Below are 26111 nucleotides of genomic sequence, written 5' to 3'. Positions count from 1 at the left end.
ATTTTGCATTTCTTTCAATTCTCTGTTCTTATTTAAACCAATTATGAGCGGCCGAAACTTCGCTGATCTTGGTTCTGTTCTTATAAATGAACATGATAATATTTCAATGTTTCATTATAGCAGGACCGCTGCTTCTTGCCTTTTTTTTAAGTCAAGCTCATTTCCATTTTCCAACAGTTTGACATAAACTGTCTCTAATTAATATGTCAGCAAATCGCCAAAACCAGTTAATTGTTTAAGAAGATTAACTGATCAAACTGGTATAAAACTTTCATCATCGGGTATAGTCACATGCTCTTGGTACAGTTCTTGTGCCCAGTGTCCAAACGCCGAATTAAGCTTGTTTCGTGGTAAACTCTGGCACTCCAGAATCAATGCAGCCCCTAATTTCCAATTGGTTGGCAAATTGGATATCGTGCACTGACGTTTAGTCCGAGATATGCTCAGTTGGGTTCGTGTATGGTGACCTTGCAGGCCATAGGGGCGTCTCTGTCACTTCATGTTGAAGATGGCTATGTACTTGGTGGGCTCTGTGTGGTTTGGCATTGTCATTCATTTTATCCAAACATATTTGATTAACAATACAGCAAGGGGACAAGGCACAGGATTTTGTAACGAAATATAGAACAACTATTATCATGGTATTTCTTTAACTTTCCCCCAAGGACATAAAAGAACCCATAAACAGTAACACGTTCAAACATTCAATGTTCTCATTTACGGTGTGTTATTTTACCTGTACTTCATTCAGTACGATATCACGGAGCCACAGATATCCAACATGGATCAGTGTTCATATTAAGTGAAATCAGGGACGTATAATACAATATGTTATACACGTCCCTGGTGAAATTCAGCGATTCTGTACTATTGATAATAGGGCAAGTCTCTGTTTGTATTTTGCTTAGATAAGCATATAATGTTTTTGTGAATGCTGCCATATATGTTCCACTCTACAAGAAATTGGTGAGAACACATTTAGACTACGCTAGCTCAGTGTGGTTCCCATCCAAGACACAACAATCTGAATGAACAGAAGGGGTGCAAAGAAAAGGGGCTAACATTTGATCAAAGGTTGAAAAAACTAAAACTACCAACACTGAAATACAGACGCCACAGAGGTGACATGATAGAGGTTTTTAAATTTTTAAGTGGGAAATAGGACAAAAAGGTAGCTGATTTCACCAAGTTACGGAAGGACAATGCGACAAGATCCTAGGGGAGAGGGAACTCCATGAAAATTTATGCCCAGCATTCTAGACTAAATGTTAGGAAATCCAGCTTCAGTGTACGAGTAGCTAACCTTTGGAACAGTCTGCCTGAGGGGGTAGTGAGAGCCGAAAACACCAACACTTTCAAAAACAGGCTTGATGAGTTCTGGAAGGACTAGGATGTTTTTAGATGACTATAAAGCGGACTTTGACCAAACATCAACTAGAAGTCACACTTATAAAGAAAAATACGAGTCTGACGAAGAGGACCCATGAAAGGACCTGTGTCAGAATACAACCGTAACTAACCATAACTAACTACACGTCTCTGATATTGCTTAGTATTTGCCATCATTAAAAAGTCTTCTGCATACAATCATTATCTGAATTGGATTTTGTAAATGACAGTTGATAAAATTTTTTTTTTAAAGTTTTATAAAGCATGCGGAGCGAAGAAAAACAAGAGTACCGCAAAGCGGAACAAAATACGCCCGTGAATAGCCAAAACAGCAAAGGGGCATAACTCTTATTCAAATAGTCTTATCAAAACCTCGTTCAGGAAAACACAATTTTATATCATGGTGATTAAGCCTACCAAGTTTCATAAAGATCGGCTGAAAAATGTTGGAGGTCTCCGGACAAGATTTCTATAGTGAAATAAACAAAGGGTCATAACACTTGTTGTTCAAATCACCAAATCAAAACCCCGTTCAGGAAAAGACAATTTCATATCATGGTGATTAAGCATACCAAGTTTCATAGAGATCGGCTGAAAAATGTTGGAGGAGATCTCCGGACAAATAAAAGTTTACGACGGACGCCGGACGGACGGACAGCACCATACCATAATACGTCCGTCTTTCGACGGGCGTATAAAAACGTTGTTAATAATAGACATTACGAATCGTCATGCCCCTAAACCACGTTGTAAGCGATGACAGATATTATGGCAAGAGTTATCTATCTTGTTGTGAACATTGAATCGCCGATAGGTGTACGTACTATTCGTCACAAAAAGAGAAGAGGTAGATTCTACCATTATACGTCTCTGATTCTACCAAGAAAATTATAGAAGGTAAAAATTGTTTGAAATTGCGATCGAAATTGACGGACACTAATGAACTATAACATATCCTAGCAAACGTGTTTCAATAGAAATCATATCACTTTTCGAATTAGAGTCCAAATGCTCTTTAAGCTCTGACGAAACGTGTGCCCTCTTGCCAACAAAATGGCGGATTATTTTGTTGACAAGATCAACCAAATTGGATTGGATGTTTCTGAACTGAAAACGATTAATTTTATCACAAGATCTAATGGTTAAAACCTTTGGAATGATACATAATAAGAATATAGCGATTTTGTGTTATTACCTCTGTCAGCTTGCTCAGGAATTACGAAAACGTCAGTGATCTGCTGGAGATGATGACTACATGTAATTTACTGATTTCTCCATACATACGTATTGTTATTATATTACTTTTCTGTTATTGCCAAGAAAAAAAATGCCTTTATTTTCACAAATAATAATGGACAAGTCCTCAATGCTGATTTATTCACTATTTGTATTTCTTTAGTTCTGATATTGTAGAAACCCTGTCGAAATGGTAGGAGCATATGCATGCTATTTCTTACTAAAAAATGGTAACTCACAAGTTATAAAGAATAAATCAGCGCACGATACTTGCTGATGAATGGATTGTAGCTTTGCAGATAGTCCAAATTTTGATACTTCACAAAGTGGTCTCCTCATGTACATGTAACTGAAGTACACGTGATAAATCTACATGCCAGTTCTGTGTCCCGTACTCAAATGATTTTGATGGGATTCATAGAATTTCTGGAAATACTCAAATTTTACATTGTGGCATCCATTGTCTTTAACAATAAAATTGAAAAAATCTACAATTTATTTTTCAATTTAGTATTATCATGATTATGTTTCCCAAACGAAGTGGGGGACTTAGTGTGTTTGCTCCATTTCTTCTGATCATTATTATTATTTTTATTATTCTTATTTCTTCCACTTTCTTCCGCCACTGAGGTTTCTGACGCATTTCTCAAAAATGATTGCATGGAATTTAACAAAACTTTACACACATATTCATACATGCGAGGCAGAGTGCTGGCCACTTGATTTTTTCCAATCGCTCATCTGAGTGGTCAGCTGTGGTCAAAATTTGACCAAATTTTAGATATTGTCTGATATTCCTGAAAATTGGTATATATGTACTAGATGGCACTATAGGAGCAAAATGGCGTAGTCCATTTTTCAATCGGCCATCTATCAGTCATCTGAGCGGTCAGCTGTGGTCAAAATTTGGCCAAATTTTAGATATCGTCTGATTTTCGTGAAAATTGGTATATATGTATTAGGAGGCACTATAGGAGCAAAATGGCGTAGTCCATTTTTCAATCGGCCATCTATCAGTCATCTGAGCGGTCAGCTGTGGTCAAAATTTAAATATTGTCCGATTTTCGTGAAAATTGGTATATATGTATGAGGTGGCACTATAGGAGCAAAATGGTGTAGTCTATGTTTGGCATGACTGCAGGTCTGATTATTGTGATCATTTACTGCTGAAGGAGTCGTTAGGGGACATTTGTAATGGTCCCCATTACAATAAGTACTTGTTTTAGTATTACATGTATTTGTACTTAAGTATGACTTATATATTGCTATGTGCTATTTCATCATACTCAATTTTCACATCAATATCAATACCATTGGACTGGACACTTGATAATGCACTGCACATTTACATTTTATGTGTCGTTATGAAGGCAGTAAAAACAGTTTAACTGATATGATGTATTTTGTAACACTTAATTTTCAGATGCCGAACATCAAGTTACAGAGTTCTGATGGAGATATATTTGAGATAGAAGTTGATATTGCTAGGCAATCTGTCACCATCAAGACAATGTTGGAAGGTACTGCAATCTGTTCTCTTTCAAAGTGACCTTGTAAAATGTAAGATTGGTTAACATTCTTTATCAAGTGATATGTGCAGTGGATAAATTTTGTGTACAAATAATACTGCAATAGAAAGTGACCAGTTATTTTATTGGAAGCTTGATACACATAAAGATCATCATTGTTTTAAGGGAACTCATATTTTTAACTCTTGTATGTACATACCCTGATTTCACCAATACATAGCAACAATGTTATGTTACAGACTTGGGTGTTGATGAGGATGATGAAGAGCCAGTCCCTCTCCCAAATGTTAATGCAGCAATCCTAAAGAAGGTAGTACAGTGGTGTACATATCATAAGGACGACCCACCACCACCAGAGGATGATGAGAACAAAGAAAAACGTACAGATGATATCTGTTCATGGGATGCAGAATTCCTCAAAGTTGATCAAGGAACACTATTTGAATTAATTCTGGTTAGTTATTGATAATATTATTACTAAGGTTAAGAAAATGTTGTTAATTAGCTAAATCATGACTTTTTAAGGTTTACTTATGAAAAGAACTCATACTTTTGCATTCATTTAACAGCCGTATAATATCTAAAGATCAAAAGATACATTAAGTGATTTATATAACATATAAGAACAGATTATTTATGCATTTAGTAATAACTTTCTCTAAGATGTAGCATGGATTAGATACCTGTCAAAATTATGAAGAGATTCTACATTACTGTTAGTAAACAGTTCAACCATTTTGAATACAGATGGTGGACAGTGAAAGAATGGTTTGATCTATAATACTCTGAATATGTTGGACATAATAATACAAAATTACTTTCAACTTCGACTTCATTTCTGTCACATAAACCGCATAATATTTGATGCCTTGATATCTTCCAGTCTCAATATTCAATGCATTCACATCCAACCTATATTAAATAAGAATGCTTTTTATTTTTAAAGACAGTACCTTGTTTAGGTATGACTGTAAAACAACCTGGTCTACTCTATTTTTATACAATATAGACTTTGAACAATGTCTTTCTGTCATAATCAAGATCAGAGCATTACACAAAAAAAAATCAACAAAAAACTTAATAAGTAGATAGATCTCAACAAGTGGAAGTGCAGTGCACCAGAACCATCACTATCTTTTACATAAATTAGGTGTTATTGCACTGTCATTTTTCATCTTACACTAAAACTACAATCAAGATGAAACTTTATAAGAGAAGTGCAGTGCACAAGAATCATAACTCTTTTTTGCATGATTTAAGAGTAATTGCCCTTTGCTATTTTTCATACATAAATTTTGTCTGCAGCATTACATTAAACTATGAGAGGTATCAATATGAAACTTCATACATAGATAGATCTCTCTTACTTAAATTTTGTCCCATTCAGGGAGTATAACCCTTCTCTGACGGCCTTTGTTCTCAAAGGGAATCCCAATTTCATTATTTTCTGAAGATCTACATCTATTGAAAGAAAAGAAAAGAAAGCTTCTTTATACACTTTATGTGAAAATTTACATTCATTATCAAAGCAGGGTTTATCTGGTTCCTTTACTTTATATTTAGACCTCTAATGGCACGAACAACAACCTTTATTTACAATTTTATCATTAGAACAAAACTTATCAAATACAAAATGGACACAGTTCAGTAACACGCCTCGACGAATCAATACTGTCATTGGAATTCTCTAATCCATTAAATGAGCTAGCTATTAACACCAGAATCCATTGTGGCCCCATCTGCCCATGTAACAAACTTAATACTACAAAAATTATCTCTTGTATCACAACATTTACAATTACTAGTTGCTGCATTCAAACTGAAAAACAATGAAGCATGATTATAAAATTCATGAACATTTCTAACTCTACAATTTCAGCAATGTTGACATAATCTCTATAGGCAAGAGTATAGTCTATAGTAATTGTGTCTAAACCATAAAAAATATATATTTACCATCAGTATCACCTGGAGTGTGACGATTTAAAATTTATGTATAGACTATTTGCTTATTTCTGCTTTTTTAGAATAATATCTCATTGTATTCTGATTCCTGAATTTTAACAGTAGTATGACATGAAATGTTTTATTTGTAATGCAGGCAGCCAACTATCTGGATATCAAAGGTTTACTGGATGTCACATGTAAGACTGTAGCCAACATGATCAAAGGCAAATCACCAGAGGAAATAAGAAAAACATTTAATATCAAGAATGATTTCACGCCAGCAGAGGAAGAACAGGTTAGATTTATTTACATGTATGTTTTGATAGTGTAGAATATGGAAATCAGTATTTCACCTGAAAATAGCGTCATGGCCTGCAAAATGGAAATTCAGTGGTTTTATAGAATTGTTTATTCATAAGAGGGGTCCAAATATGATGGGTAATTTTCCATTTTGTACTCAATATGAAAAAGTCTACAGTGTAACAAATTAAGGTTGTGTTCATTCTAGTTGTTTTATCAGCGATGAAAAGTCATAAAAGCAAGACTATGTCGTCACTTTTCCGATGAGAGCAACATCAACATTTTATAAGATTCATTGCTAAAAAAAAAATCCAACTTAAATCATTTTGATATAGCTAGATTTCATTGAGGACACATTCATCATCTGCAAAAAGTCTTCCCTAATTTACAGTTCAGGCAATTCTGAAAATTAAAATGTGGGACACCCAGTTTTCTATGTTTAGCTTAGCTAAGTCTCTAAGTAAGACAAGAACAAGTTCTTATCACGGATGTATTCTGAACTTTTGTTAAATCACTACAAAGACTTTATGCTTTTTTCTATTCACTTCATATTTAGTTTATATTAAAACACGAACAGTAAAATATCAGATAAGTTTTCCCTCTAACCTCCTCAAGAAGAATGGTATTTATTTTGTAAAATTGCTATATTTGAATATATTCTGTGAATTTAAGAATTTACAACATTTTTATTTCATGTCTTTAAACCAATCAATAATCAAATATATTGACAAAATATCTGTGATGTTTACATATAATAATGATTAATTATAATTAACTTTAAAATTTAAGGGGGAGGGGGGCAAATTTAGTGTATTTCTGCTTAAATCACCATACTCAGCTAGACATAATGCTGGGTCATTCTTGTTTTTGATTGATTGTTGGGAGAATTGGTTCCAAAATCATGATTAGCCATTGATTAATTATCAATCTTATATCTAAAGTAAGTATGATACTTGTATCTGGAGTTTTAGAGTATTTCATCATTTCTGGACTGCTTGTGTTGTAAGAAAATATGTAAAGTTACTTCCTTTCTATTAAACCTTGTGTTTGTGATTGTGCTTTAGCTATGTACATTGATTTATCAAAACTTTAAAATAAAACTATAACATGTCTTATACTGAGTAAATTTGAATGTGTAAGTTACAGGCTGCAGTTATTGCATTTAATTCTTTATTTTTTTGCTATTTCAGGTACGAAAGGAAAATGAATGGTGTGAAGAAAAATAGATATATAGATTGTAATCTGTCCTGTCTCCTTGTATTTAAAAAGCAACTGAGATGTTATATAAACTATCGGAGTAGGCTCTCACCTCAACATCAATCATATATCTTATTTATGGACTTTACTGAAGCCTGTTGTGAGTAATCTCCCCTGGTCCAACAGAGAAGGACAAAAATCTACTGTCAAGTTGGTGACAAGATTTTTGTGAAGACTCATAGGGATGTGTATTCTGAAACTATGTGGCAAATACTGTAATGAGACTGGCTATTCCTGAGCAAGCATTAAATGGCTAGCCAGTTACTGTTTATGTAACTGATTTTTCTGGAGGTCATCTATGCCAGTGTAATGATCACATGTTTATCTGTACATGTTTGTCCCTTTAGCACAGCTTGTTTTACCTGAAGGTGATATTTTGTATAGTAAAATGCAAATGTATTAAAAAAGTAATTTAACATTTGAAGAAGGCTTAGTATTGTGTTATGGAACATTTCAATACAACCGTTTGGCATTGAGCGTGTACATGTATCTGTTGAATTCTAATTTCTAATTTAAAAATAAGCATACATTTCATTTCCATACTGTGATTCAGTGGATGGGTTTTAATTATTTGAATAACAACATGTATTTGTGACATATTAGTTGTTCTTTTGAAAGACTTTGAAGCTAGTCTAGTTCCGGTCTCTTTTTGTACATTTGTATTTGTGTATATAGCTTTTTTTTCTCATTTTCTATGTTTTATCTAAACATTGAATCCGGTACATTGTTAAGCTAAATGTAAACATTTTACTATGTAAGAATTAGACTGCCAGTACTAGCAAGAAAGCATCCAAATAGATTTTAGCTTTATGGATTTCTTGTTAATTATTGAAAATTCTGAAATGTGATTCATTCTTGAGTGTAAACCCCATACATTACATATACATAGCTGATGATACATCTATCAAAGAAAAGATACAGAAGTTTGATAGTGCTATAGATAATAGAATAATAGTGACATTCACTGTTTTTAATCATTCTTTGAGCAAACCTCTAAATGTGTATGTTCCTTCAGGTTTAAAGAATGCTTTAACTGCCAATATTGTTAACATGAAAAGGAGGAAATTGTCCATGTCGTGGGATGTTATACCTACCACACCTCAGTGTTTTTGTTTCCTCTTTTCTTCTTTCTTAATTTTGTTGGTTGTTTTAAAGATAACATTCTATCGTGATTTTTATGTATAAAAGTAGGATTAATAGAATCTCTTTTTGCATTAAACTAGTAATAAGAAGTGCCATGTATATTCAGTCTTTTAAATCTCCATATTAAGAGTATTTTAATATACGTGGTTTACTATGAACAATGGTCCTAAAAACTTATTTTCCTGACTAACTGGTTGTGTTCTGTCAGGATTTCCTGGTTTGATGTTTCGCTTACTCTGCCCTTTAATTCTGATGATTGTGTTTCCTTGTTTGTGTGATAATTCATGAATCCACATTAAATCCATGTCAACATTTCTCTTTTTGTTGTCAATTTCATTGATGTTTGTACATTAACTAAGAAGAGAAAGAAACGTCAAATTCAGAAAATTATCTCCTTTGGCAAGTGTTTGGACGGACATTGAAATAGATTAATCCAGCTGTATAATTTTGAGGACAGATGTGACTAGAAATAACAACCTTATTGGAGACTCGGTGAAGTCATGGCCTGCTGTAACTATAGAAGCTTGAATATACTTCAGACTTGGAATAAACAAGTTATATATCATACATCATTAATGAGGGTGCTTGTTAGCAGTGGCTTGGTTCCACTTTTGACTTGTTTCGTTTTTAACTGATTTCATGCTTACTCTGGCAGCTCAGTTATATTTTGAGTGTTTCAGGAGACAAGGAAATTAATATCTACAAATACATTTGATTCATGATAATTTTTTTAGCAATCTGAAGTTTCCTAGAGAAAAGCACTCTGTTTTCACCTTGCCGACCAAGGGTTGTTTCCTGTTTGGACATGATAAGTTATGAGAACAAATGACAAACAGGTTTTCCCAGTGATTTTTCTGGTGTTAGTTGTTAGAGTGATAACTATTAGTGATAAGGGTTTGTGGTAATTGGTGTAAACTAGGTCAAGTTTGAAGTTTTAAGAGACTTGATTTAGGTTTTTAATTTTTTGTCTATTCATAAATATACTGGTCTCAAATATGACAAGGATCTGTATGGTATATAGAATTGGTGTATATAAGCACAGATCTATGGCAGAACTATATAAAGGGTAATTAAACACCTAAACCTGTACAGTCACTGCACTGAAAAAAAGTCATTATTTAGCAAAAACATTACATTTTCCACTGTGAAAGAAAAGGTCTATGGTGAAAATATCAATGATGTTTTCACGGTAAGAGAAAGCAAATTATGAAATTTTAAATCATCTTTTAATGGTGGTCTTGTCGATGTTCTGTCTGCCATCTCTCAGTCTTTTAACAATTCTCATTATTGCTAATCTATAAAAAATTTTAGACGGATCATTCACAAGTTTCATCTGTAGATAGTCCTTTGTTCCTAGTTGTCATCAGAATGGCTGATATGCAGCCATTTTGGATTTTGACTTAAATTCTTTGTTTGTTATGGTTATTTTCAGACCACCATTGTCAGTGGTCAATAGTCCATCTGTTTGTAAAAATTACTAGATAAATCTTCATCAAATTTCATGTGAAGGTTATCAAAATAGCGACAGACAGCTTCTTTGACTTTGAGGATGACATATTGTTATCACTTTTTCTCGAGGAGTACTGGATGGATCTTTTTCAAATTTTGTATATAGGTTCCTTATGGTCCCTCTATGAGAACTTTTGATTTGGGACTGATTAGAAAAACATATTTGCCAACAAGATGACTGACTTTGACTTGGCTGTGAAAGATTATTATTCCTATTTATTTACAGGAATGTTCAAATTTGAGATTTAATCAAAAGTAAAAACAGAGGAGGAAATAGATGCAACTTTTAAAGACAGTTGAAAGTCAAATGGACATCAAGACATCTCTTTCATAGGTTTCCCTTGGACCTAGTTGTGCCCATTTTTCATATAATTATATCAAACTGTTTCCCAAAAATAAAGAATAAAGAATTGCTGCCAAGATCTCTCTAGAATCTTTAGCCGTTTGCTAATTCATGAGATGTATTGTGTGGTTTATTCACAAATTTATATATAGATTGTCCTTGGTCCCAACTGAGTTCATTGCCCATTTTGGTGACTGGTTTGAACATTGGATTTTGTCATTTATATTTTGTTGGAACTGGATAGATCATTCATAAATTTTATATCTAGGCTGCACTTTGACCCTATTTATGCATTATTTATTTTGGAACCAAGAAATTAATCAAAATTATTTATTTTGGGCTTGATCAGAAAGTTTGAATTTGAGATTCACTGTATTGAGTATTTTTAAGATTTATACATAAACTGCCCTTGGACCTGAATTACATGCTATTAATTTTTGGTTTGGTGGGATGGTATCAATGTCTCCAAAAGTGCATTATGGTAGACTTCAAGAACAACTCTGGTAGAGACTGTGAAAAAACAGCCCTATAAAATGGTAAGAAACATTTTTGTATGGTTCTTGGCGAATCTGTATTTAATTATTATGTGTTTAACTTTATTGAGTCTAAGATATGAAACCACTTATCCATCAGAATAATGATAATGGAGCATTCAAATAGATTGAACTCGGACAACTGGCATCAATAAAAGGAGAGGAATAGTGTAATAGATGAAATTTATACAACATATTAAGAATTTTGCTGGACAGTTGTTTGAAATGTAAACATTTCCACCATACTCAATGAAGTAAAAGTTTATTCATCAAATAAACAAATATTATCCTCTATTTACATGTCAGTATTAACCAAGTAACATTGACTGTCATCTGTATGTAGGGGTCTCACTCCAGACTGTACAGAATCTCATCTTAAAATATAGGTCAATGTACACCACTGATTTATACTGTTACACAAGTAAACAGGTCACCCCACACTGTCAACCCTGTACAGTCACCTTTACATAGAGGTCATCCTAGACCACAGAAAATGTAGTCACACCAGTGAACAGAGGTCACCCCACACTGTCAACCCTGTACAGTCACCTTATATAGAGGTCATCCTAGACCACAGAAAATGTAGTCACACAAGTAAACAGAGGTCGCCACACACTGTCAACCCTGTACAGTCACCTTATATAGAGGTCATCCTAGACCACAGAAAATGTATTCACACCAGTAAACAGAGGTCACCCCACACTGTCAACCCTGTACAGTCACCTTATATAGAGGTCATCCTAGACCACAGAAAATGTATTCACACCAGTAAACAGAGGTCACCCCACACTGTCAACCCTGTACAGTCACCTTTATATAGAGGTCATCCTAGACCACAGAAAATGTATTCACACCAGTAAACAGAGGTCACCCTACACTGTCAACCCTGTACAGTCACCTTATATAGAGGTCATCCTAGACCACAGAAAATGTATTCACACCAGTAAACAGAGGTCACCCTACACTGTCAACCCTGTACAGTCACCTTTATATAGAGGTCATCCTAGACCACAGAAAATGTATTCACACCAGTAAACAGAGGTCACCCCACACTGTCAACCCTGTACAGTCACCTTTATATAGAGGTCATCCTAGACCACAGAAAATGTAGTCACACCAGTAAACAGAGGTCACCCTACACTGTCAACCCTGTACAGTCACCTTATATAGAGGTCATCCTAGACCACAGAAAATGTAGTCACACCAGTAAACAGAGGTCACCCTACACTGTCAACCCTGTACAGTCACCTTATATAGAGGTCATCCTAGACCACAGAAAATGTATTCACACCAGTAAACAGAGGTCACCCCACACTGTCAACCCTGTACAGTCACCTTATATAGAGGTCATCCTAGACCACAGAAAATGTATTCACACCAATAAACCGGTCACCCTTCACTGTCAACCCTGTACAGTCACCTTTATATAGAGAATTAATCCTAGACCAGAGAAAATGTAGTCACACCAATTAAACAGGTCACCCTTCACTGTCAATACAATGTAGTCACCTTATCTAGAGGTCATCCAATTCAACAGAAAATGTAGTCACACCAGTAAACAGAGGTCACCCCACACTGTCAACCCTGTACAGTCACCTTATATAGAGGTCATCCTTGACCACAGAAAATGTATTCACACCAATAAACTGGTCACCCTTCACTGTCAACCCTGTATAGTCATCTTATGAAGAGGTCATCATACACCCCAAAACTGGTATTGTAAATTATGTGGTCATCATACACTACAAAACCTGTACAATCACATTTGTATGTAGAGGTCATCTTGGAATTTGTACAATTACACCTATATCTAGAGGTTAGCCTGCCCTCCACAACATCCATTTACACCTGTATATAAAGGTAAGATCATACATATTAGAACCTACACTACAGTAACCTCTCTATATTCTACATTCTGCAATCTATATACAATTTAACCTGTATTAAGAGGTCTCTTAGAGCTATTGAACCTGTATATAGAGATCACCCTTCATGATAGACCATGTAGTCACATTTGTTTATGGAGGCTTTCCTACATTATAGAACATGTACAGTCACACTTGTATCTACAGGTCACTGTGAAATATAAAACTTGCACTGTCACATTTGTTTGCAAAGGTCATCCTACATTATAGAATATAGGGGTTGTCTTATGTTTCAAAACCTGCAGAGACATTCCTGTACATGGAGGCAACCGTACATTATAGAACTTATGTATAGATGTCACCCTATACTGTAGAAAATATAAAACATGTTGTGCTTTCAACCTGTATATCCACACCTGTATAGAATGATCACCCTAGAATACAGACCCAGTCTATAGAGGTTACCCTATATCATAGCATCAGTATTAATTGATCATCCTACACTATAGATTATTTATAGAGAGAGGTCATCCTACACTATAGATTATTTATAGAGAGAGGTCATCCTACACTATAGATTATTTATATAGAGAGGTCATCCTACACTATAGATTATTTATAGCTAGGTCATCCTACATTATAGAATATTTATAGAGAGGTCATCCTACAGTACAGAATATTTATAGAGAGGTCATCCTACACTATAGATTATTTATAGAGAGGTCATCCTACACTATAGAATATTTATAGAGATAATCCTACAACATAGAATATTTATAGAGAGGTAATCCTACACTATAGAATATTTATAGAGAGGTCATCCTACACTATAGAATATTTATAGAGAGATAATCCTACACTATAGATTATTTATAGAGAGGTAATCCTACAATATAGAATATTTATAGAGAGGTCATCCTAAACTATAGATTATTTATAGAGATAATCCTAAACTATAGATTATTTATAGAGAGGTCATCATAAACTATAGATTATTTATAGAGAGGTCATTATACACTATAGATTATTTATAGAGAGGTCATCCTACATTATAGAATATTTATAGCGAGGCCATCCTACACTATAGATTATTTAGAGATCAGCCTACACTCTAGATTATTTATAGAGAGGTCATCCTACACTGTAAAATATTTATAGATAGTTCATCCTACACTATAGAATGTTTATAGAGAGGTCATCCTACACTATAGAACATGTAAAGAGATATTGTCCTACACTTCAATACCTTTAGTCACCCCTGTATCTGGAGGTCATCCTACAGTATTGATTATTTATAGAGAGGTCATCCACATTATAAAACTCATAACATAGATCCTGTATTGTCTCAACTGAATATAGAGGTAATTACACACAGTAGAATCTGAACAGGTATATCTGTATATATTGGTCATACATTTTCTAATCCCATATAAAGTGGATTACTCCTTGACAATGAAATCTGTACAATAACATCAGCATGTATAGAGGTAATGCTACTCAACAGAAGAGTTACGTCTTACAGAGGTCACACTGTATGTAGTCATCTATGTATATATGGAGGTTGTCATATCTCACAGAATCCTTGAAGTCATACCTGTGCAAAGCAGACAAACTACACTACAGAACATTCATAGAGATATAGATATGTCTGTATATAGATTAAAGGTCAAACAACGTGATGAAGACAAAAGACAGCTTCAAACCATTTTCTTTCAATTTTTGGTCTTTAACAATACCAAATTTTCAATTAGTCCAATGATTTTGATTAACTATGACCAGATTTGATCTTGTTTTCTTTTGACATAAAAATGATTATCTGTAAAATTAATACAAAAGTGAAATTTTAACAATGATCGGATAACCTGGACTTCTGTTGACTTCTCATTTGATTCTGTTAAAATCTCTCCGACTCAAAACAGCTTTACAAGATGTTGAACAGCCAAGCCATACAAAATTGATTTGAACTTTATCCCTATGAACTTAAGTCATGTAATGTCCTATTTGATATCATACATACCATGTTCTATGATTACATCAAAAGATCTACTAGTTAAAAGACATGGAAATTTGATCTTGACCTTAGACCAAAGGACCTTGCCCTTGGACCTGATGACATTCATCAACGGTTTGATGACTTCTTGTTTTCTAAAATATATAATATAAACTTTATTTATTTTACAACAATTGCGAAACAAGTTACGTCAACTTATACTAATCATTCTTGTTGACCCTGATGTAAGCGCGCGAGGGGTCTTATTGTGGGAGGAAACTGGAGTACCCGCAGAAAACCCACGTGGTCGGGCAGGTGACCCCCTACCTTGTCACGTCCATTCGGGAATTGAACCCCAGTCAGCTAGGTGAAAGGCGAGTGCATTACCACTGCGCCACCCGACCACCCAATGTTTTCTAATGACCAAGCTAGATTCAATATTTCATACCACAATGTCATGGTGCATCTTAAGACATATGTATGATAGCGAACCTATAATTAAGCAGGAGGTTTCCAACACAAGATACAAAATATAACTTTAATGTATAATTTTGTGAATAAGGTAGTTAATTCTATATAAACTTTACAGTGAACACTGTGTCAATATTTTGTGATAGAATTCAAAGTGAAAATGAAGTAAATGTATTGTGATTGAACGATAATATGTTCATATGTACATATACAAATTTTCGGAATGGGATTTCCTGTTCGGCTTCTTTTACTATTAAATATTGAATACATATATCCTGTTTGCACAAGTGGTAAAGTGCCTTCCACTGTTACAAGTATATCTCATCCACTTCTTTCACAGAAATATTTCCTGGTCAACAATTTTGAGCAACATACAGCAAAGTTACACATAATGTTGTTTTGGAGTGTTTATAGTAAAGTTTTTGCTGTATACGCTGTTCTGCATCAGCGTTTACCGTGCAGTTTGTTATGTTAACCGTCATATGTAGTGTCTACGGAACAGTTAATTGTTTACAGGCTCGTTTGCTGAAAGGTGTTAGTAGCGGACGTGAAGTCCAATAAATAAATATATGAATAAATAAATAGTGTCTACTTGGCACAAGTCGATAGGTTGTTTGAGATATTTCTTCATGTAGGCCTAGAACGTCTATTGAACAGGTTTTTATAAACCGTCATGTAGAATGTCGTCTAATCGCGGATTTGTGAAAAGTGTCTACCCTACCGATATAATAAAATAAACTTATTTTAGGGTTCTATCTCTCTTTTCTGATCATTTATTTACTTACACATTTACATGTAGTTTTGTTAAAGCTACAATTAATATAAAATAGTTACCAAAGCATGATGTTCACAGAAAGTGGTCCTACGATTAATCGAAGCAATTCCGGATAGTTGGTTCTTACTTTTAGACAGCACTCAAAAACTTCCATATATGGAATGAAGATCAGATTCAACATGGCGGATGATGGCTTCGACCGATGAATGTAGATTTTATTCTGGAGAAAATCCTTAATAAATGAAGAATGGATGATGTATTTACAAACATCTTCAGATAACGGATAAAGAGAGGTGAAGGAAGGTTTGCTTGGTCTCTAAAATGAAAGGTAGGTGATGAAATATCCACGTGATGGTGAAGGGGAATGGGAGATGAATATTGCCAATTTTCAGAGCCTTAAAAAAATCAGATGCAAGCATCTTTGCTACTGGTAAAGAATACATTTAACGAATCCCAGTGGGGGCTATTTGATTGTCTTGACATTCGTTTATACATTTCAAATAAAATAATACAATGGGTGTATATATATGTTGATTCTTTCGTATCCCTGTCGGTTTCCAGATATATCGCCATAGCAAGGTCGGGGCTATACGTTATGACGAGAAACTGTAAATGTTATTTAGTATTAAACATGGCCTGTTTACAGTGTAAACTGTTGTGGATACTTCCTGTGCTCGGTGTAGTTTTACCATGTTGCTTGATTATGTATGATTCAAACAATTACTGGTATGTGTATATGTTGAGGTAAATATAGGTCATTCATATACATGATTCAGACACACCTTCACAGTACACATGTATACAGTACAGTGAAAACCTCATTATATTAGACATGGATCGGTCATCAATGACAAGCAGTGTGCATTATGAAGTTTGATCTGACCAAGATGTGATATAAACCAGGTAATGGGTTAATACACCCCACATCAATCCAGATTGATTGTATTTGTATATATTATGTACTAACTAAATGATCAATCACAAAGGGACACTTGTGTTGGATTTTGCCTTCAGTACTAGATTTTACAACAGAGAAGCTTCTCAATATTTTTATTTGAATGTTTTATAGTGAAAATGGCGTATTAATGAATCAATTTATGACAGCGGTTAAATCTAATGTGGCCTAGACATTGCAGTTAAAGTTAAAGTCACCTAACATCTGGAATACTTCATTGTTGAATGATATTACTTAGTTGTTTTCTTCTGATCAATGATTAGTTATTTTGACATTAAATTGTAGCTTGATTGTGACTTATATAAACTTTGAAGATCGATCATGCTGTATAATAGAAATGACCTAAAAATAACAGGATTTGGTAGTAAGAGATACAAACAATGCATGATGAGTGCAAAAATCAATTTTTAACACAAAATGCATTAAGCTTCAATTTTGACAAAATGTAACTCTACTATTTAAAGACTTTTGAAATGGAAATATATAGCATCGGTCATTGTCACTGACCACCCTAGATAACTTTCGTATCACCTGTCACTGACCACCATAGACAACTTTCATATCACCTGTCACTGACCACCATAAATAACCTCAATATCACCTGTCACTGACCACCATAAATAACCTCAATATCACCTGTCACTGACCACCATAAATAACTTCCATATCCCATCACTGACCACCATAGATGACCTCAATATGACCTATCACTAACCAACCAAGGTGACCTCCATATTCATATCACTTGTCACTAACTGCCTTCGACAACCTCAATATTCAGTCACTGACCACCTTAGATGACCTCAAAATGACCTGTCACTAACCAACAAATATGACCTCCATATTAATATTGTCTGTCACTGACCACCATAAATGACCTCTATTTTCACATCCCCTGTCCCTGACCACCTTATACACCTCCATATCACCTGTTATTGACCACTTTATACAACCTCCATATCACCAGTCACTGACCACCTTAAATAACCTCCATATTGTGTCACTAACCACCATAGATAACCTCCATATCCCATCACTGACCACCATAAATGACCTCTATTTTCACATCCCCTGTCCCTGACCACCATATACAACCTCCATATCACCTGTTATTGACCACTTTATGCAACCTCCATATCACCAGTCACTGACCACCTTAAATAACCTCCATATCACCAGTCATTGACCACCATAGACAACTTTCATATCAAATGTCACTGACCACCATAAATAACCTCAATATCACCTGTCAATGACCACCATAAATAACCTCAATATCACCTGTCAATGACCATCATAAACAACCTCAAAATCACCTGTCAGTGACCACCACAGATGACCTCCATATTGATATCCCTTGTCATTGACCAGCATTGGTAACTACCATATCCATATGTTATGTGACTGTGTTAACTGAGCCTGTTATGAGTGTTTGTTAAATAGATAAATTATTCTTCATCCAATTGCATATTCCAATCAATTATATTGTGCTGTCTAGTATATTTAACTGTAACATGTTTATTGTGATGTGGTTGTAAGTTATAGACAAATGAAAGATAGGCCAGTTACTTATAGGTGTTGGTTCATTTTGTATATTTTTTATGTTACCCAGTTTTACCTTTACACACACACCTTGGAGTAATTATCACGTCAATACATGTATATACCATATTGTGTTACTGAATATATTGTATGCTATGCTTTATTCTAATATAATGGTTATGTAACATATTTTTTCGTTAGATTATTTTCATGCTATAATCCCAGATGAATTGCCAATCAATTAGATGTTAGTCCAAATATGGCAATCATTTTTCCTGTTGAGGCAGATGATCAACCCCAACATTGGAGAAATATATGACAATAGCATATTCAGATGTGTCATGGCAATGTGAGGTGGCAAATATAATGGTGAAAATCCTTGTTTTATATTCCGATTCAACTTTATCTGCTTCAAATGATTTTTGGTTATATAAAAATGATAACAGTTTGAGCAGGTAACATTTTCAATTCATAGGTTAACTTTCATTGTATTATCACAACTAAATTAAAGCACATGTCACCTGGTAAAGTCTCCTTCCTGTATTGGCTAATTCTATATAGAATGATATTTAAATCCCAAACTCCATTCGAAAGAAACATACAAACAACTTTAGATGAGTTTACATTCACTTGCCAAAGCCTCTCTGTTATGGCTGTTGTTTTACCATCTACTTTAATGAACAAATACCCTTGTTATTTAGAAATGGACATAATGAATTTCGGGTGTGTACACTAGGAATCAATGAAATACAATTTAGGCAGATAATCTGTGCAGAGACAAATTTTAAGCTTTTTCTTGTGCTACAAACTACATGATGACCCAAATGTATTGACAACTTTGACTTGAAAGTGGATGGAGCTTCTTTATCAAAGTATGCAATGAGTGTTTTGATTGTGAGGGTCCCTTTCAAACCAATGAGTGCAGATATTAATTTCATTTTTGCTGAAACACAAGAAAATATTAAAGTACTGATGATTAATTATGAAAAATTACAGTAGATCATTGCATTAGACGAGGTTAAGCAATTATATAATCAATTATATCCTATCATTGTGTCATCACTATATATCACACAGCATTGTTTGTATCAGTACCATATTCATCATGATTAAGATGTAGACTCTGCTCATATAAATGAATCCAACCCTTGTTCTGCAAAAGAAGATAGGTGTACTGATTTCTCGTAAAACAGTCGGTAAATAATAGGTATATATTCATTATTTATACTGGTAGATCAACAAATATATCATACTGCTGCATATATCTTATTTATTGCCAATGTTAACAAATTGTCCCCAGCCGTTACTTGTATAAGTAATATGGCAGAAATTCACATTTTATTATCTGATTAAAATTGATTTTCCTGCTGTCATATTTTAATTGGAAACTTCCCTATAGTTTTAAATACACCACTCCTTTAGTTTTTTTGTATGTGTGGTAAATATATAATTACTAGTAGATGTGATGATATTTGTGTTATTACAATAGGGACTCAGGATATGCAGCTTATTCACACGATGTAAGTCTGTGACTTATAAGGGTGCTAAGTGAGTCTAATCATTGTGATGATACATATTTATCTGGCAAGGGCCTATCATTTGAGATTGGTGCATGCTTATATATTGTATTAAGTTTCATTATATTTTTGCTGTGCCTACTCTAATAGTGATATCAATACCGCCATTTATTCATTTATATATGAACAGCACATTATAACACTAAGTAGGAATACATTTATGTATTATTGTGTTTAGGTTTCTAGATCTAATGAAATGTATCATCACGTAGTCTAATGTTAAGTTTACATACTGTATATCATGCATATAATTAGTTCTTTGTATAATGCTTATTCAACCATAGTTTCCCATTATGATATATGTATATATAGAAATGTCCAATATTCAGAAATGAATCACAAAGAAAAAATAAAATTGGTTTAGTTGTTTATAGTAATGATATTTTACATAACTTCTGTATGTGTAGGATGACTTGGTATTGCCTTGACATGAATAATGTGTTGTTCAATTGAGAGAAGAAGTGAAAAGATATTGAAAGATTCATATAGAGTGGTATAAAATTTATTTACATATAATTTATCGTCAAAAACTAGTATCATAAAAGGATCAGAAATAAATCAACTTGCTCAATAAGTTCATTATTCAACAAACAAGCATGTGAGATTCTGCAAATGTAGTGTATTAATTAAAATGTAAACACTGATAAGCTCATAGCCATCTACAGAAGGAGGTGAAGCGTTAAACAGAATCAACAGATTAGCAATGACAAAATATTGAATTTTTGATAAAAATAGTATTCTTCAGTGTCGTCATGATCTAGACTGAATTGTTGACATCATTTACTGGTTTGAATAACAAAAGCCAAGTGTATGATTCATAGGTTATTTATATAGTAAAGGTTACAATTGTCATGTGTGCTTGTTATGGGGATCTATATACACGGAATTAGATTAGTGATAATATCATATATATGACGTCATTGTACAGTTTACATTTTGCATTTTGGCCTTCCATTAACTCATTGTTACCTAATTTAGATTGTATTCACTGGAATGAAGATACATTGTAGGATCACGAGAGAATAGAATGTCATCATTTTGGCGCCATGTTGACCAAGCAATGTCAGTGTTTTGCACATTTCCTCAGATAACACACATGGCTTAAAAATTTTCTCTAAGTTCTTGCAATAGATTAACAGATAGGGAAAAATATGACTTAATTAGATACACATGTTGATATTTTGAAATAAAACTGAAAGTGAAATACAATGTATTTGCTATTAAATGGTCGTCAGATTGAATTCATTGTCTATATAAAATCAATCTAGATGTCTTAAACGGTCATCATTCTATTAATCTATCAGATTTCATTCAGTCTGTGAAATTGTGAAGTGGAAACAATAGTAAACTGTCATGCTCTTTGTCATTGCACACTTTTTCCCATTACTATAGAATCAGATATTATTATTACAATTTATGTTGTGTGCAATGTGTGTTCTATATATATTTTATATACATTTACTGTTTAAACCCAGTTGTTCTTTGTGTTAAAACATTGAATCCTTTTTCTAACATGAACTAAATGTAATTGCAAATGCATTTTTTGTGAGGGGAAAAACGATGAAGAAAACACACATTTCAATGTCATTCATAAGTTCTCGTTGCTCTATATCTGCCATTGGGAGATCATGATATAAATCTCGAAGTATGTGAGATCATCATCAATTTGTAGCCTCCTAATAGTTTGCTGTTATGAGCTTTTTAAGGGAAAATCACACCAATCATGTACATGCATATAATGTTATTAAAACATGTAGAGACTGTTGAGGAGAAACACCTCACACCACTTATCCTCTGTTGGTAATGATAAAAGTCCAACTAGCCTCAAGTATTTAATAATAGTATATATAACGATAGGATTAAAGTAAGTATCCTGTTAGTCCCCCATATAATCACACTGATCATAATATGCTGCCCGACATTATCATTCCAGCACACTGCTTTTGTTCTCGTCATCGAGCGTGTGCAAGGAGAATGTGTGACCTATGAGTGTCTGCCCAGTAGTGTATTGGCACTGAGTCTGTGACACAACATGCAGGGTACACATATTGATTTTTACCGACTCTATAGTTATACCTATGTCTCTTTGTAAAATGTACATGTGTCTCTACAGTTATACCTGCACTGGTGTCTCTCTATATAATTATACCTGTCTCTTTGTAAAATGCACATGTGTCACATTTACTGTAACAGATGTCTCTGTATCTCAATACAATTTATACTTGTCTTTTGTAAAATTTAGTTGTGTCTCTATGATTATACTTCCACTAATATATCTGTGTCTCTGTGTGACTTATCCATATACATAGACCTTTGCTAGTATGTCTGTCTTACCTCTGTACATTGTCTTATAATAGTGTCTCTGTGTGTCTTATCTCTGTACATTGACTTATACTAATGTCTCTGTGTGTCTTATCTCTGTACATTGACTTATGCTAGTGTCTCTGTGTGTCTTATCTCTGTACATTGACTTACGCTAGTGTCTCTATGTGTCATATCTCTATACATTGACTTATGCTAATGTCTCTGTGTGTCTTATCTCTATACATTGACTTATGCTAGTGTCTCTGTATGTCTTATCTCTATACATTGACTTATGCTAGTGTTTCTGTGTCTTATCTCTGTACATTGACCTATGTTGATGTCTCTGTGTCATATCTCTATACATTGACCTATGCTGGCGTCTATACGTAGTAGCTATATTGGTTGACTAACCCTGCATATCTCATCATCATAATTTTGTATGATCTTACAGACTTTCTTGTGTCAGTTCTACATATAGCTCTTCTCTTATGTCTTCTGTATATATAAACATGTGTTTCTTTCTATATAGGTCTTTTTTCTTGCTTCAAATCAAGGTACATGCTTTTTTGGATGCATTCACATATTTCACATTTGAATTTTTTACAGGAGAAGAAGCAGGAGAAAACAAAATATGTTTTAACCTACAGGAGCATGACAAAAAATAGATACATTCAATTCCCTATATATTATGGCGAGTTGTTCTGGTCTTGATGTAAAACAATTCATAGTAATAATAGCTCACTATAAATGCCACCTGTCTATAAAGACTGCTTTTCTCAGCAATCTTTATGTATAAGTTTGACATGTGTAGGAATAAATGTTACATAAAAATATACCTGGGTAAATATACGTCTCTTAACTTGCATTTAGGTTTTTTTTGTACTGGGTAGTTTATAATCACTGAAGCATATCAGAGTCTTGTTCCACGCTGCCTCTTGCCATTAAATCCATTTTGTATTGATTCGTATTCAACAATACTTCAGCATACTGAAGCCAACAATACAATCTCAACATTGATACAGATCTGTACATGTTTAATTCATTTCAGTTTTTCTTTGTCAAAATAAAATGTTAATGTGGAACAAAAACTAGTGAAGACAGTTTACGGTATTTATTGGCCATCTGGTGATTCATTGATACATAACAGATAACACAGTGTATGTGGAAGTCAACAAACCGTTGCCGCAATTAATCAATATACAAAAAAAAAATGCGGAATCAGACTGTTTTGAAGGCCTGCTGTGTGTATTTTGACATAATGTTTAAATAAATAAAAGTTTATGTGAAAAATACTCCTGAGGACATAGGTTATGATAAATAAAGGATTAATATCTACTCCTAGATGCATATATAATGGATATATGGTATAGCACATTAACAGGAGGTTTGTTAGTGTGATATTGATGTACTATTATCTATTAGATCTATTAGGTGGTTCATGAAATCATCATAAGTATTTAGGGGAACGTTAAAGCTGAACCTAGTGAATAATACAGTTACCCTCACAGGAGAAGGTACACAAAAAATGATTCTGAAGAAAGTATGAGTGGTGGGGGGGGGGTTGCTATTGTAGGATTTTATGTTTTATTGATCTGATAACCTATATAAAATATGAATTTATAATGATTTAAGAGTTTGTAACACATACACTCATGTTTATTCATACAGCATACAGTTATGATCAATAGGTAGGTTTGCTGCTCCATGAATACATTCATGTACAGGTATATTAGACAAGGCTATGTAGTATTGTTTCATTCATGGGGTCTTTGTGTTAGTGTTCATTGATGTAAAACATTTTGTTTCATTTACTGTAATAAGGTGGAAATAATAATAGCGATTTTTTTTATAAACTTGGCAAAATAATGCTGATATTTTCTTAAATTGGGACTTTTTGACCGTAACATAGCAAAAAGAAATAATAAAAAAATAATAAACACTGAATCCTACTTAAAGGCATTTATAGATGACATTATTCATTCATTCATGAATACATCTATACACATTAACAATCAAGGAGATATAATGCTCATTGACACTTTGTCAACAGATTGCACGCTTTGTGTTGGTGTTTCATTCACACAGGTATATACACATACTATAGTAATTGTTTCATTCATACATTGTACAGGTGTATACATGGTCTATTGTATGTTAGTTCACAGACAAGTTTCATTCATGAATACTTGTATATTGTTGATATATGCCTTCAGTATGGTACATTGATATATATATATTTATATAAAGAATACAGTACAGAGTTTGTATTAGAACGTTGACTTCCTGTGTCATTGAAAAATATATCAAAACAACACAATGATTGAACAATATTATAACAGTAAGGTATGTTCAGGTATATTTAACATTGTAGGGAAATGTCTTTACATTGTATACCATTGATCTTAATTAATATATTCTGTGATTAATACTGGGTTTTATATATCAGGCAACAAATGAAGAGGAAGTTTTGATATTCAGACTTTCATCTAAACATGGTGTATCCAAAATAACGTATATTGGCATATATTTAACATAAAGATGTTTAATTAGTTGGGAAGGTACCCTATTTTAAGATTTTGTTTATTACAAGTACTATATTTTTTTGCTTATCTTTAACAAAATCTTTTAAAACTTCCTCATGTTTTGCTTTGTTATCAATAATACTATTTTCTGATAGATGTATTGATTATTTCCAGTGATTTTATTAAAGAAAAGATCTATATTAAATATAAAACAGATTGGACAACTGACGAAATTTTTCTTAGAAAAAAAATATGAAAATTTCATTGAAATTTTTTGGTTAAGGAGCTTTATTTTCCATGTCAGGTTTATGCAGAAGTGATTGGTCTCCTTTTAGACTTGGTATATTGTACAGATATATAATGCTAACAGTGTGTTACAGATTCCGTGATACACTATTGACAAAATTATATACATTTCTCTATGTGTTTTTTTAGTCAACAGATCTAGTGTTTCATTGATAAATACTTCCACTATGTTGTTCAGTCAGTAGATAAGAGGCTTGCTGGTTAGGTATAACACATTTACCCTGTAATATACCGTAGTTATCCTACAAAAACCCAGTGGGCAAACACATCAGACATAAAACAGCTAGGACAATAACATTGGTGATACATGGGCGGGCTTATTACAAGGTATTTGCTTATTGTTACATAAGTGAGGATTGGCTCGTAATGTTATATATGTATCCTTATGAAACTTAGTAAACCATGTGTACTGATTTAGTAGATAGTGATAACAATATACATAGATAATGATTAACAAGATGAATATTCTATTGTGTGTGATTTAACTGCATGTTTAAAATTATATAGACTATGTAATATTCACTGGCCAGCTGGTGTTTCTCAATAAAGACTAAACTACGTCTAGCTTTCTAGTCATTCAAGCATATACAGAATGTATCATGTAGGTACATGTAAGAT

General features: G+C 33.5%; 1 protein-coding gene across 1 annotated transcript; it reads left to right on the top strand.

The window, feature by feature from the left end:
- Positions 1–2208: 2208 nt before the first annotated feature.
- LOC132552334 (S-phase kinase-associated protein 1) lies at positions 2209–9116 on the top strand. Its single transcript, XM_060216493.1, has 5 exons — positions 2209–2286; positions 4049–4145; positions 4394–4608; positions 6256–6396; positions 7592–9116. The coding sequence occupies exons 2-5, from the start codon at positions 4049–4051 to the stop codon at positions 7625–7627; spliced, it is 489 nt and encodes a 162-aa protein (XP_060072476.1). The 5' UTR covers positions 2209–2286; the 3' UTR covers positions 7628–9116.
- Positions 9117–26111: the final 16995 nt, after the last annotated feature.

The sequence above is a fragment of the Ylistrum balloti genome, unplaced genomic scaffold (assembly GCF_031769215.1).
Source record: "Ylistrum balloti isolate Yb309-2 unplaced genomic scaffold, AGI_CSIRO_Ybal_v1 Utg370242, whole genome shotgun sequence".
NCBI classification, from domain to species: domain Eukaryota; kingdom Metazoa; phylum Mollusca; class Bivalvia; order Pectinida; family Pectinidae; genus Ylistrum; species Ylistrum balloti.
This window is presented reverse-complemented; position numbering and strand designations above follow the sequence as displayed.